The 14,607-nt window shown below is 39.0% G+C and overlaps 1 protein-coding gene across 2 annotated transcripts in view; it reads right to left on the bottom strand.

Moving 5' to 3' along the window:
* Nucleotides 1-14,607, bottom strand: part of SLK (STE20 like kinase) — a 50,975-nt gene continuing 36,368 nt past the window's right edge. For both annotated transcript variants that reach the window (XM_074593207.1, XM_074593208.1), the window contains exons 13-18: nucleotides 9,711-9,840; nucleotides 9,327-9,451; nucleotides 8,743-8,931; nucleotides 7,702-7,827; nucleotides 6,005-6,118; nucleotides 1-5,388 (exon numbers count right to left, since the gene is read on the bottom strand). In XM_074593207.1, the coding sequence (XP_074449308.1) occupies nucleotides 5,242-5,388; nucleotides 6,005-6,118; nucleotides 7,702-7,827; nucleotides 8,743-8,931; nucleotides 9,327-9,451; nucleotides 9,711-9,840 (831 nt within the window). In that variant the 3' untranslated portion in view covers nucleotides 1-5,241. The remainder of the gene's footprint in view (nucleotides 5,389-6,004; nucleotides 6,119-7,701; nucleotides 7,828-8,742; nucleotides 8,932-9,326; nucleotides 9,452-9,710; nucleotides 9,841-14,607) is intronic.

Genomic DNA, 14,607 nt, shown 5'->3' with positions numbered 1-14,607 from the left:
TCAGCAAACTGTGATTTTATTGTATTTACAGCAGAATTATTACAATATTCTACAGAAAGCCATGAAATCAAATTAATTTTAAAAACAAGACAAAAACCCCCAAACTGTTGTATGGCTGCTACTGCAAGTTCACTTCCATGAGCTGTACATACAGAGACCCTTAGCCAATTGCTCATCTATCCATTTTTGGTTGCTTTCTGTAAGGCAAAAATGACTTGGTTTGCAGTTAACACAAAACATTCAACAAACTGCTGGGACAATGTGAGGACGGAGATGCCTCAGGTGTGTTTGCTTTACCACAGAGCAGCACTCTGCTTGGCTTTCTTACGGAAAACAGGGGTGTGACAGTTCAACATCACTGAGTTCACTCAACGTCCCTTTCTACTTTGTTCTTTCCACCATATTCGGATTGATGATCAGTAAGAAAGAGGCTTTCCCACCTCACTTGATAACTGTGGAAGAGATTTTTGAAAATCAGAGCAACTTTGGGCTCAGTGACTCCCTTCTGCTTTCAGCACAGTGGACGCACATGAGCCCTTATTCAGGAGCTGGTTTTGAGCATGTTCTTATTTAGGAGGTTGTCGTCTTTCTCTGGCACCACTGACTGCCCGAACGCCAGAGGCACAGAAGTAGCTACAGAAATGAAGTATGAGGATGGAGGCGAGAGAAAGGGGATGGAGAACAAGCCATGTAGAGAAACACTATAAAGTTTCTTTTGTCTTCTCCTTGCCTTTATCTGTTTCCATCTTTTGTAAGACTGAGAAACAACAGAGCATCCTGGCCTTGGCTTGCCTCCAAACGAGGAAGGTTAATTCTCTCTGACCTTGTTTTGTGTCTGCTGTGAAGATGGCAGAAGTCGCCAGGGAATGGGAAGTACACGTGGACACATCAACACAAGGAAGTTTCTGAGATCCAGAAGTACAGATTTTGAAGTCAAATGACCAGCTTGTAAATGCTAACATAAAAGCAGAAAGTTACCTAGTGAGGATCCACAATGCTCCTCCCTGCCCTTCCCTCCAATCACCACATTGTCACTGTCCTCAAGAACTTGCTTCCCTTCCCTACGGCAAATTAAACAAAAAGCAGCACTTCAGTGGGAGCAACTAGCACTGAGCTTATTTACACATTTAAGTTTGTTCCCTGGTTTTCAGCAAAGATGAGAGTTTCTCAGGCCCTAGGAGCTGCAGCTTCCCAGCAGCTCTGAAAATCAGGCTACCTAAAAGTGGATTTCAGTGCCTGAATTTAAAAAACCTCATTCAGATCTTTCCTATGCCATAGCATCCTTGAAATACTTGCAAGGCAGATACTGTTTCAGGTGGAGAATGAACTTAAACTTCCTATGTGACATTGCCGTCACAAAAGACGGTGTGGTGTGGTGAAAGTAATCACACTACTGCTTTGCTTGGCTCCATATCAGTTAAGGTGCCAAGTTTCCTATTTATTAAGAAAAAAAATAAAATCAGTAGCATGGAGTTAGAATAGAGAAAGTCCTCTGGGACAGAGGTATAATTTTTTTAACCATGTGATTGGTTAGATATTGAATACCCATGAATGTAATTTTTAAAGGATATTATTTTAAAATGTTGTCTGAAAAGAAGGATGAATCTCAGAATGAATATCAATATCAGTATTTTAAAAGCAGTATGAAAAATCACTTTGAGTGAATGCCACCGGTCAGGACAGTGCGGTACTGCCACCTCGGAATTTGAATTCAGGTGTCAATTCAATTACACATTTTCCTTTAGAAGGTGTTAATAAATGAGGATCTTCTATCTAATAAATTATAACAGCCTCAATATCGTATCTTTTCATACTGTATGTGTTTCTCATGTATTCAGCAGAGAGCTTGGAAAGATAAAAAAATTTATTATATGGGAATCAGAGAAACAAATGCTGGAATATTTACCCTTCAGCAAAGTAAAGAGCCAAGTTCCCCTGGAATTCAAGAGGCTGGGGCTGAGACACAGCCCTTTGCTCCACGGCTGGTAACCCCTCAACAGCCCCACTCGGGGGAGATGCAGAATTTATTCAGGATGCAGAATCTCATGTGACCAGGGACAGCGAGACCACCTGAGGTTTGGTTAGCAAAGATCTCCCTGGGCTACCGGCAGTGTTGCCTTAGCAGAGGAGTACAAGATCCTGGAAATAGCTGAGTTCTAGTAACTGTTGGGAGGGGAGCAGAGCTGCCAGCTCCTGTACTTACAAGGCCTGATCCCAAGAAAGCTGGCTTAGCAGGTGCCGAAAGCTGCTTTCAGAGCTCAGGAAGAACAAGTTGTGAGGTCTGAGTCCGTCAGAGGCCATGGGCCTGCAGGCAGGTTTTTTTTTGGCGAGAATCAGTTGTAAATACAAGAGGATAACCAATACATTGCACTGCGATTGATGCATGTTATTGCCTTTGTTCATTTTCCTGCAGACAGTATTTATGATGTAGTAGAACACGGAGGTGAGCAAATACTGATTTGTGGTCGCCTTTTGAAGGGCACGTGGGGAAAATGAGATCTGCCAAAAACTCAGTAAGAAAGTACATTGTTTTGGCTAGAGCAAATACACCTGCCTACCTTGGAGATGGAACTTCTAATGTTAAATAAAGAGAGGTGACGTGATTGTAGAGAGATTGGATTTTGGATCTCAGGAGATCTCTCCCAGGCCTATATGAGACTAAATTAATTTGAATTGAATTTTCTGACATTGATACAATATTGTACGCCTCTCATGTTCTGCAATACTTACACATTTAGACTGATAAAATTGGGTTTAAGTACCCCTGCTAGTTCCTGTTATCCCCCAGAAAAAAAAACCCAAACATATTTTCACTCTTGATAGTGATTCTCAGCACAGTTCACAAGGCTGCAACTGCTGAACACAGCGCTCCACACCTGGAGACCTCACCAAGCACCCGCTAAGGCTTCGATCGCTACATTCCATCTCTCCCTCCATCACACACCTCAGTTACTTAATTGTACAATTTACAACAAGACCAGATTGCAGAGGCTTGTCTGAAAAGGATCTCCAAATAAAGGATTTAGACAGAGGTAAAGAGGATGCCAGTATCTATTAGCAACTTATCACTGAAACTGCCAAAAATGTAAGGAGAAGATTAACATTTCCCTCTGAGGACTGAACGTGGATGAAGGTAGAGATAATCCAGAAGGGGAGATCAGCCTGCCCTGTCTACTCTCCGAGTAAAGCACTCAGCCTACTTCATACGAAACTGCAAACAAATTCCCTTAAATACAGAGATGAAGATTATTTAATGTTATTTTAGTAAAAGTAAATTTACGGTGGTGGAATTTAAAAAGTAAAAGGCCTTCAAAGACATTTTTCACCCTACTGAAAAAACAATTTAAAGAACTTTGCATTTAGCAACAGATAACATTCTAGAGATATGGTATGTGAATTTACAACAGTACACAATACACATTTATATAATAAAATGCCAGAAATTAAGGCTAGCTATTAAAGTAATTACGCTATCAAAAAGTTACAAAATTTAAATTAAAACATGCATTTTCCAATTATTTTTTTTTTACTGTGCTGTAAATTAAGTGTCCTCATTGAGAAGGTATCGATCGGTTCAACGTCCAAGGATTTCAGCATCCAAGATTTCAACCACATCTGATTAAAGTCCATTGTTAATTTATGAGTTCATTCACATGCATCAATACTGTTCCCATGAACTGAACATCATGGCGTGTTCACCGGTCGCACACCGAATGCAAGCTAGCAAAACAAAACGGTTACACTGACACCCAGAGACTAAAGAGTCAGGCCCCAAATGGCAGAAAGCAAATACTATTGTACAAACCGAACTCCAGCATACCAAAGCACAGCTTATAATACCGTCTTGATATGACTCAAATTCTACCCACCAAAAAGGAGTGCAGTAAGAGTGACCTAATACAGTTGTATTTCCCTACCAGCTTTATGAGAAACATTTTGGATTTTTTCCACTGCAGATCAGTCAGGTAAATAACTTATTGTACATCTACGAACTTGAAAAATAAGAACTGCCTATGTTAGTACGTGGCAACACAAAAGCAAAAAAACCCAGCTTCATGAAGTAGTTTGTCTATATGTTTAACTTAAATCTTTCTATAAAATAAAATGACTAAAATAAAAAAAATCAAATCTAACACTTTCTAAATCAAATCAGACTTTAGCCGTGGTTGTTTATAAATATGACCATCCACCTCCACTTTTCTGATGGAGTTTAAATGAACAGGCTTTGGTAAGAACAGAAAAATGGCTCTACCCATTCCAGGTACAGTTAGAGAGAGCACGTGCATTTTGCACACCGCTTGCTAAAAAATACATTCTACAGTTTTTCAATTTGTAGAACTAACCACCTGTAATAGCTAAGGAAAATAATAAACTGTGCATTTTAAAGTTAGCATTTCTTTCACCTTTACATATTTTAGTGCAAAATATTTTAGGGTGAGGATTTACAACAAAAATGGCAGTAGCAGCAAGAAATCTTCTGTTTTGTACAGTAACGACAATGCTAAGGAGTGTTGCTTTTTTAAATGAGAAAACAGTATCCTGTTGCCAGGATTAGCATATCTATGTGTTTCAGGCACTGTATTAATTAAACTAGCACCCCATTTCATTATGGAACTAATGGACAAAATATGTCATGGAGATCAGCTCAGTTTAATTTATGCCAGAGGTTTGTTTTTTTTTAAAGAAGTTGCAAAGGCTTCTGCTTTTACCAGTCGTGTTTAAACATAAGGGTTTATTTCTCTGATTATTAGCATGTTCTGAGTAATTAGTTTCAGTCCTTGCTATGAAGACACTGCTCAACATTATAAAATTTTAAACCTCTCATGGCAGTTTCAGTTGTGGAATTCTCTCGTGGAGAAATCGGACACTTAAAAACACAGTAGCAGAACTAATAGTACAACCGTTTAAATGTTCACATGAGAAGCCATGTTTTGTGATCAGAAAGAGTGTAATTAATATTTTAGGCTTAAAGTCAAAACCATAGATAACATACTTTTCGAGACTGAGATAAAACCCGCACTTACTCTTGAAACATTGGAAGGACATAACATTACCATTATATACCAACACCTTTTCTCTTTTCTTCCGTTCGAGAAGTCAAGAAACTGATCATGACACTGATTGTCTCCACTGAAAACATGAGGCGCTCGGTCCTTTGATGGACACCGCAGATTAAGTCAGGTTAGATGATGAGGATGGAGAATTCCAAATATGAAAAAAAACCTACAGCAGTTCCCAGAGTTACGACCCAGTGGAGTGAAGGCTGGGGATTGGATAGAATTTGGAAATCCGGCTTTGTGTGGAAGGGTTAAGGCATTCAGAGTCTCCAGTCATTTTAAAGAAAACTTCCTGTTCCTGCAGTTTTCTGGCAAATTCTTCCTCCAGTGTCTAAAACCCAAAGCAGATTGTCATAGGATTACAAGGCAAAGTACAAGAAACCTCTTATACTGGTGACATATTGCCTGATATAACATCGTAACTTCACACACCATCACACAGGAAAAAAAAAAAAGTGACCTAGCGATTATGAAATGGCAAGACAACCAAGACACAGCGAGCTGAGAGCATCATCTGCCTGTAGGATACTCCCTGAACTGTGTGAAAATCTAGCATTTTCCATTTTAAATTAAAATATAAAAACGAAGCACAACCTCCACCACCCTCTATCTGTTATTTAGCACTCAATTTCTGTAGTAACCTATCAGCTTCTGAAATATATTTCTAAAACCAGATTTCCCTGCAGCTAAGAAGGCTTATATGCAAATAAGCACACAAGCCCGGCAAGAGGTAACACAGTAAGAAGCTGATAACACACACGCCTTTTTTGTTGGACATGCCCTTTGCTCAGCTTTTGCACATTTTTCTAACACCTTTTATTATTCACTGAACTACAGCAGTTTTGTACAGTAGCTTGATTCTCCTCCTCTGCAATACTTTTTGGTTGTCTGCATTTGGTAGACCCGACTCTTGATTATTTTCTGATTCATAAATTGCTCCGATTTACCTTTTTTCTTGGTCTCAATTTCTCTCTCCATTCCTTCAGTTCTTGGCTGTGCTCTTCATCTAGCTCTTTTAGCTTCTGAGTCTCATGCTCAACCAGTAGATGGCATTTTTCATTCTTAAAACAAGATAAAGATAATCCTTATGTAAAACTAATTCAGATTAGGCAACTCAACATTTGTACAGTGACATATGTTGTCCTAATTCTTTTTAATTAGCTTATTCTGTGTAAATAGTGACGTGAATAATTACAAGATAAAAGTAAGTTACGAGGCTGCATTACCAAAAGCTGATCTTTCCATCGGAACCAACTGAGATAAGAAATACTCGTAAATCCAAATATACAGTTGAGTGTCATTAAGGCAGCAGCTGACAGCGTTACTCAAAACTGTGTTTCACTGCCTAATAATGCTTTTCAAGGTCATACAGCATTTCTGCTTTGCTTTCTAAAGACACTTTGTATAATTTATTAAAATCAATTACATTAAAAAGGAGGTAATTTTTTGGAAATATTTCAACTCTTGGTGCCAAGGAGCTGAGAGTAACAAATGGGGCTTAGAGAGGAGAGAAACGTGTTTGCAGAAGCAGCTTCAGAATCGCCCTATAAAAATGAAAAGGATCATCAACACACACAGCCGCCTCACATTCTTCACAGTAAGGTACACACGCATCAGCCTAACTTTCTGACGACTTCTGAAGCACGGTAAGAAAAAAAAGAAAAAAAAAAGAAGTATTTGGCTACATCAAATCTTTGATTTTTAAGAGCAGTTGGCAATGGCAGTCTCTACAGTCTCTAAACCCCTTGTTTTTTTTCTAGGGTTCCAGTCCCAACTGGGTCTGATGCAGAGTACAAACACAGAGGAACAAAAATGACAAGCCCTTGGCTAGACCTGAGTGCAGCCAGAGGCCAGTTTTTCTCGGAGAAGCTCAGAGTAGCCCTAATCTGCTCGATTTTACTTAAGCAGAAACTCTTACAAGTCTCCCACGGTACTTGGGGATTTACTGAGGCGTATTAGTGGCACAGTCAGGGACTGTTTTCGCAGGATGTAAGAGAGTGAATTGAGTGGCACTAGCTTCACTGGTCGTTGGAAGATTTCTCTACGCTGAAGTTATCAGCAGGTGATCATTTAATGCTTTACAACCACCTTGTGTCCCTGAAACAGGGAAAAGCCGATTTAACAGAAAAGGAGATCTGGCCTGTGCTATACAGCAACAACTTGTACAAAATGCATACCAAAAAAGACAAAATAGAGTTCCTTATCGCAAGAAGAGAATTCCTTCCAAGTACCTTCCAGAAGCTCAAGTCCAAACAGCAGCCTGCACTTTGTAAAAACCACCTCATTCCGTGTATTGCTACAAACATCTTGTGGGTAATGCCCACCCCTGTTCTGATTAATGACATCTCAGCAAAATCAGGTTAAAAGGAAATGTGGCCTACAGAAAATAGCACTGGGAAGTTGACAGATATTCCAGAAGTGATCATCTGCTTCTGGTTCTTGCTCTTCTTGCATTTTAAAATGATTTCTCATTAACTGATATATGAATCTGGTTATTGAGTAGGCTGCAGGCCTTGAAAGCAAAGCTGAAAAAAACCTACACCCATCAGTAAAAATGAAGGAAAAGATGTTTCTGCTTTGCCTGCATCTGTTATTTACCCAAGTCTTCCCACTGAAAGTTCATTTAGTATCCTCTATTTTTAACCTGTAACTGATGCAGTTCTCTGATGTTTGCTTCACACTGTAACTGAAGGTCCCGCATTTGGTTTTCGTGTTTCTGATGCTGAGCCAGTCTCTCATTCTTCTGTCTCTTTTCTTCTTGAACAGCAAACTAAAATTAAAATAAAAAGCTGCTTTATATTGTGCCTCTAGATGCAACAGTTTACATGAGTCAAAAAGCTGTATGTAACAGAATGAATACATACAGCATAACTGAAAAGAATGGTTTTTAAGCGATTTAAACAATAACTGCATTTTCTTTATTCTTTCTTTTTTAAAATTCTTACAAAGGGAATGCCCACACAGTTTTGTCTATCATTCATTCCATTTCTCTGTCTGCATTCTAATTTTTTTCCTTCAAATGCAGCACATTTCACTTTCAGACTCCTGAAACTCTCTCCCTCTGAAGCCAAGTGACACAGCCGTGTTGCTACAAGTGTCGGTTAAGGTTGGCGTTATACAACTACAGAAGACTGTTTTCCATATTTTCATCCTTCCGGTGCTCACCATGGGAAACCGGGATTTGGGACTTTTGTGGATCAGTAGAAAGCAAACCTCTAAACCTCTTCACAACATTCCCTTTTAAAGAATGAGTCAACACCTACAGTTTTAGTTCAAAAGCCCACAAAAATCAAGTGTTCTTAAAAATATTTCACAGAATCACAGAACAGCTGAGGTTGGAAGGGACCTGTAAAGATCAAACCCCTGCTCAAGGCAGGGTCAACTAGAGCAGGCTGCACAGGACTCCTCCTATAACAAGACCCACCAGTCCCTCAGCCATCTTCAAGGCCCTTCACAGCACTCACACCAGTAAATCCATGTCTGTCTTGTACTGGGGAGCCCAGGACTGGACCCAGAACTCTAGACGAGTCCCACCCAGAGGGGTGGGATGACTTCTTCTGACCTCATCCAGTGCATCAACCCGATTTTGCACCATCCGTGAACTTGCTGAGAGTGCACTTTATCCCATACTCATATTTACATCACATTAAGCATTTACACTATTAAAACTGTTTTTACAAATTACCTGCTTAATTTTTTCACGATCTTGGTCTGGAGAGGCTAACGAATTGATTCTTAAACTTTTCTTAAACATAGCCATTCGAGTCTTTGCTTCGCTTCGCTGGATTTTAGGCAGTCTCGCTCTTTCCTGAGTTTGCTTGTTCTTCAACTCCTCAATAAGGCGCTGATTATATCTCTGCATTTGTTCTGTTTCCTAAAGTGTTAACCATATGGAAATGTTACAGAGTAACTATTATGTTAGCATATTTGCATCTCATTTCATCAATAAGCATGAGTAAGCTTCCTTCAATAGAAACCAGCCCCAGCCCCAGTGAGATCAGAGGGGAAGAGGGGGTCTTCCACTTATTCTGGAGAGCTTTGGATCATGCCCAACCCAGATGAAATTCCCTAATGGTCTAATGAATATGAACACACATATATATAACCAGCGGTTGTTCAACTCCTGAACTGCATTTTAAAAAGTCGATGTTATTCAAAAGGAGAAACTTTTGTGGAACTGAACTTCCACTACAGCAGTTACGAAGTGTCAGTTTGCTGCAAAAGTGGGTATTGTAATACACAAAAGAAAGCGTCGAAGTCAACACTGACTTTTTCATGCCTCTTAAGCAGCTGGTGTCTCTGCATGAAGTACTGATCTTTGAGTTGCTGTTTGAGGAGCTGGTGTTTCTCTTGTAGATGTCGCTCTTCCAGCTCCCAGATTGCAGCTTCACGAGCTGGAAAAAGAGGAAGGCTGGTTCAGAAAGGTCAATACAATGCTTTCTAATCCAAGTGCCACCGTATGCTTAGAAGTGGCCTAGAAGTGCACTTCAAGAATAACGCTATTCCATAGCAACTGTTTTCATTACAGTTCTAGATTAGGCATGAAGGTCTTTGATTTCATAAACTTAAGATGGACTATTAAAATACATTTAATATATTTTATTAAAATACAACAGAAATGTCCGTTTTTAAAGAGAGTCTGATGCTGGATACCTCTCATGAGCTGCTGTTTGTTGTTGAGGCAATCTCGTTCAATAGTGGCTAGTTCTGTCTTCTGCTGCTGAATAATTTTCTTCAGAGATGCATCCAGTTCTTGTTGCTGCTTCTGCACAAATTCCTGCTCCTGGAAAAACCAATAGAAGTAAATTAAATTGTGTTCTTCTAACCACATTACATTTTAATGAAACTCCCAGTTCTCTCAGCATTAGCTATATATGAAAACAAATACAACTATGAAAGTTTGAGCTAACATGCCTCGGCTATAAAATTGTACGTCTCTTGTATCTTCTATGTAGAGAGTAGTAAAAGTATATTTAATGTTTAAATAACACCTTCCAAAATAAGACCAAAGGCAACAAACTAGCCAGCAATCTGCAATTCATTCTGTCTCTTGTCTCTCCTCAAAACAAGCTGCAGGTTTAAAGCTAGCAAAGACTAGTACTCAATATAAAGTTGATCTCATCATATCAAGGGTTAATTATTCATGGATGTGAGAAAATAAAAGTATGTATGGTTATTTTGCTTTGGATGATTAGTTAATGCCTATTTATTTATACAGTTGGGTTTCAGATTTGTGTCTCAATCTCAAGTGGTTTATCTTGTCACAAATGCAAAGATGCTGAGGCTGGGAGTTCTGCAAGACTGCTATCAAGACACACAACGGCTTTTGCAGGAACTGCTTTCTGCGGGACTTCTAAGCTTGTCACAGCAGAGCTGAGCTGTCTCCTCGCAAAGCGACTTGCCATCTGCCTGACACAGTCCCCATATCACCTGCATCTTCCCGTTGTCCGGGGTGTACCAGCCTGTTGCATCACATCATGAAAAGCAGGCAGTAGTAAGAATCCCCCTCCCATGCCCCAAGACCATACTGTTGCCTTTCTTCTTTGCAACTATCAAAAAAAACCCAAAACGAAACAAAAAAGCATCTACAAGCATGCAAGCATGCACACACACACTTTAAGAAGAAGAAATTAATGCAGATGTTTCTACCATGGTGTAAAGGTCAAAAGAAAGGATGACGGCAGCGTCCTATCAGAGCCGAGGTGGGCAGCTGAAGCATTTGCTGTTATACACAACAGAGCAACGTTAACGATGGTCTGCTGGAAAGGAGATGGGATGAGGCAGGAAAACACTACTGGGCTCCAGATGATCACTGGAAAGGTCTCCCGAAGTATGTATTTCTATTTTATTACTGATTTTTATTTTATTACTGAACCTGTGCTACTTCCTAAAAGAGTTGTCAGCAACATATGGAATTAAATGTTCATTAAAAGCATAGGTTTTAATGCTTTTAAATGCTGGTCATTTTTATTACAAACAGGAGAATCTTGGTTTTCATCTTCACAGAAAGTTACTAATAGATGAGGCTTTCATCTCTCCCAGTGGATGGCAAAGTTACACTTAGACAGGAAACAGAAACCACAGGCGGAATAAGTTGGTGAAGAGTTCTGACACGGGCAGACCTGAGGGTACAAAAAGGACTGGAAGGCTATGGCTGTAAGTTAAGTCGATTATACCTAATCAAAGATATGGACTGATGAAAAATACTGCTCTGTTTCCCTTTCTAGATGAAAAAGATAAGAAAATTAAAAGTTTATTATTCTGAGGGTGCAGACATACAATTAACACCGTGTTTACTTTGCCATGAATTTTTTGATTTGGAGGGAGTGGGGGGAAAGCTGTTCTAGCCCAGTCCTGGTCAAAAAGCAATTATGCTTTTTATAATTATGCTTTTTATAATATATCAAACATTTAGATATCATTGCTGCTCTCTCTACATGGTAAATCTCAAGAAGTTTTAGATTTGCTAGCACTATAAGATAAACCAGACAATCTCGGAGAACACTCTGGCCTTTCCACTTCCCACATCTACTCGAGCATCACATAAAAAGATCACGAACTTTACTAAACAACATGTTGGATGGTGAAAAAGGCAGACACTGCCAGGCAGTCCACCTTTATAAAATTACCACTTGGTTTTGACCAATAAGTATTTTAAAATACACTCAGATATCTTTAAAATACATGGTTTCACTGCACACACAGCAGAGAAGTCACACATTGTTTCTCACATGTGCTGAACAAATAAGAAACACCAGAGAACAGTATTATGTTGTGTTTGTGTGAAACTTCAGTGCCTTGTCCAGAGTTGATAACTATTGTAATTTTGATCTTTTTACTATGAATAGTGCTTAATTACATAAATTTGTGCTAACTAGTTTGGAGACAGCAGGGACATTGATCAGCACGTATGAGCGGAAGAAGAGAAAACACACATCTGGAAAACGAGGGAAATAAAACTTTTTTCTGTTTTGCATTTTAAGACTTACATCCTGCATCTGTGCGTTGAAAAGTGTACATGAAGACAACTGAAAAGACTGAATCATAACCTGAGCAACGCCCTGTGGGGGACAATGTACTTCCTATGTCAGAATATAATGAAATATATTTCTGTTCTTAAAAAAAAAAAAAAAAGAAAAAATGAGATCTGCTGTATGTTATTAATATACATTTAATATGTCAAGGCTAATCACACAGAAATAGTCACTGGCAGAAGTTCTAGATATTCTAAAACTAAACATCTGCACCTTGTCTAATACTTCTTTATCACTCCAAGTAAGGGTATTTTGCCTTTAAATTGATCTCTTTCACCTTTGTTACTTCAACAAATTGAAACCAGGAAAGGGAACAAACCAAGTCACTACAAACATTATGAAAATTTAGGTTTTTTAATTGTTTCCTTAAAAAGTTCAGAGACACATATCCTTGGTGTGGGGAGAGCGCTGCAATCCAATCACATTCTATCCTGGGAAATCTCCTCTTGAATTAAACACGTAATCGAATAAAGTTGCTATTATTTTCTACTAGGTCGCTCACATAAACGTTTAACCTTTAAGTTACTCAATCCAAACCTGCTCTGTTGTGGTGCAAGCTCACTCTGTACAAGCTGTGGCCATCACAAAGCCAGTATTTTTCTAAAATACTAGCCCCCTTTCTAGCTGGGTCGTATATAAGCAGCAAGTCTGAAGGTGTGAAATCACAGATGATGTCTTATAAAGTTTCCATACACCTACACTTTGACATTTAAATAACTTCATTTTACCTGCTTCTGTGAACAAGATGCCTCAGGCTTACACATGATATTGATTTTCCTCCCCTGTGCTTATATTGCCAAAAACTAACTTCTGACTGTAACCTTTATAATTTGATGGTCCTATGGGGTACTTACCACTCATAAAAGCGCTTTAAATAAACTTGCCATAGAAAAATACCATTCTTTTTGGTACAGCATACAGCATATTACTGTTAACACAACCTGGAAATCGCAGCTCCTACATTTCTAGACAGTATACTCTACAGGACATGATATGGGAGTACTTGAAGAAAGAGAGCAGTACGTAGGGTTAGTCTGAGTTAAGTTCCATATTCACTCAACAACAACAAGAAGTGAAATCATCAAGCTGTGTGAATACTGCTGCCTTTTGTATTTTTAGTAGCTTGAAGCTGCCGTTGTTACCTGAGCATGCTGGCTTTGTGCAAGCTCCTCTTTCTTGCGTTTCATGAGCTCTTTTCTCAGCTCTTTTGGTGCTTTCTCCACTTCACATAAAACCTACAGTGTATATAAGCATGCAGAAGGTGGCGAAAAGAACACGTTTTCTCCACAGCAAGCATTACTGTGAACATAGGACATGCAGGTCAAGCACTAGAGGTACTGGGAAGCGTGCGTTACTTCAGGAGCAGGGATGTTAGTTCAGTGAAAAGAGCTTAATGGAAAGAGAGCGAACAATACGTGCTTTATGTATGCCAGCACAGCGCAGAAAGGAGGTATATGCCAGCCTCTTCGTGCATGCAAATGCTGCCCAGCGCTCTCCCAAACGGCAGGCTCTTGCTTGCGTTTTCATGCAGCAGCTACAACAGTCAATAGTTAAGAAAACCACCACCTGCAAGAGTGGTATTTTCTTGAAGCACTATGGCAAAAGGACTACAGAGTATGTTTACCTCATGGTAAAGCTGTGAAAAATGGTTGGAAGTTTAAAACAACTTCCACTGAAAACCAGCTATTTCTGACACTGTCTCAGACATGAATTTATAAGATGCCATTATCAGTGTCTCCAACCATAAATGACATCTACACAGGATATGCCTTTAAAATAATCATACAAGCAAATAAAATATTAATTGGTTGTAAGTGTTTGGTTCTGAAGAATTTAAAAGCAAAAATCACCAATAACTAAGTACGTTTTCAAGAAACTTTTCATGACACGTATGCTGGAAGAGAACGTGTTTCAGTCCAAGGTGAATTAGACTAGATTAGAAGAGAGACTCTAAATATAACCTGGCTAAATCAACTGACTATTAATCTGTTAATTTGCTCATGTGTTTTATTTATTTTTAAGAATTATAAAGATCTAACATTGCACACTCCAATATAGCATGGGTAGTTTTAGAGCACCAGCTGCATTTTCCTTCCAACTGTAAATCGCCTTCTTAAGCTTTAAATACAAAACTACGCACTCCAAAACAAATGCCTGTTTGTTTAATAGTGGAAGCATCATCAGAAAACAGAGTCCAAATCACCACATGCTATTCCTGTTTCCATGAAAGAACTGCTTTTAGCTCAGAGCAATACGTAAAAGTCTTCCCGCTTTCCCATATAGAACCCAATCACCAGTAATTAGATAGAGACTCAAAAAAGCAAGAGGTACCGCAAAAGAAGAAAAATTGTTATTTACATACGAGCATGTAGTTCCAACTGAATACAACTTATATGGTTTTTTATGCACTTTTGTACTACAGGATCACTCTATGCAAAAGCTTGGACAGTACAGATCTCTAAAGAAATCTCTGTGAGTCTAGAAACTATTAAAGCAAACACTAGAGACATTTATAT

Source organism: Larus michahellis, chromosome 6 (assembly GCF_964199755.1).
Source record: "Larus michahellis chromosome 6, bLarMic1.1, whole genome shotgun sequence".
NCBI classification, from domain to species: Eukaryota; Metazoa; Chordata; class Aves; order Charadriiformes; family Laridae; genus Larus; species Larus michahellis.
Note: the sequence above shows the minus strand (reverse complement) of the source record. Positions and strands in the feature narration are given on the sequence as shown.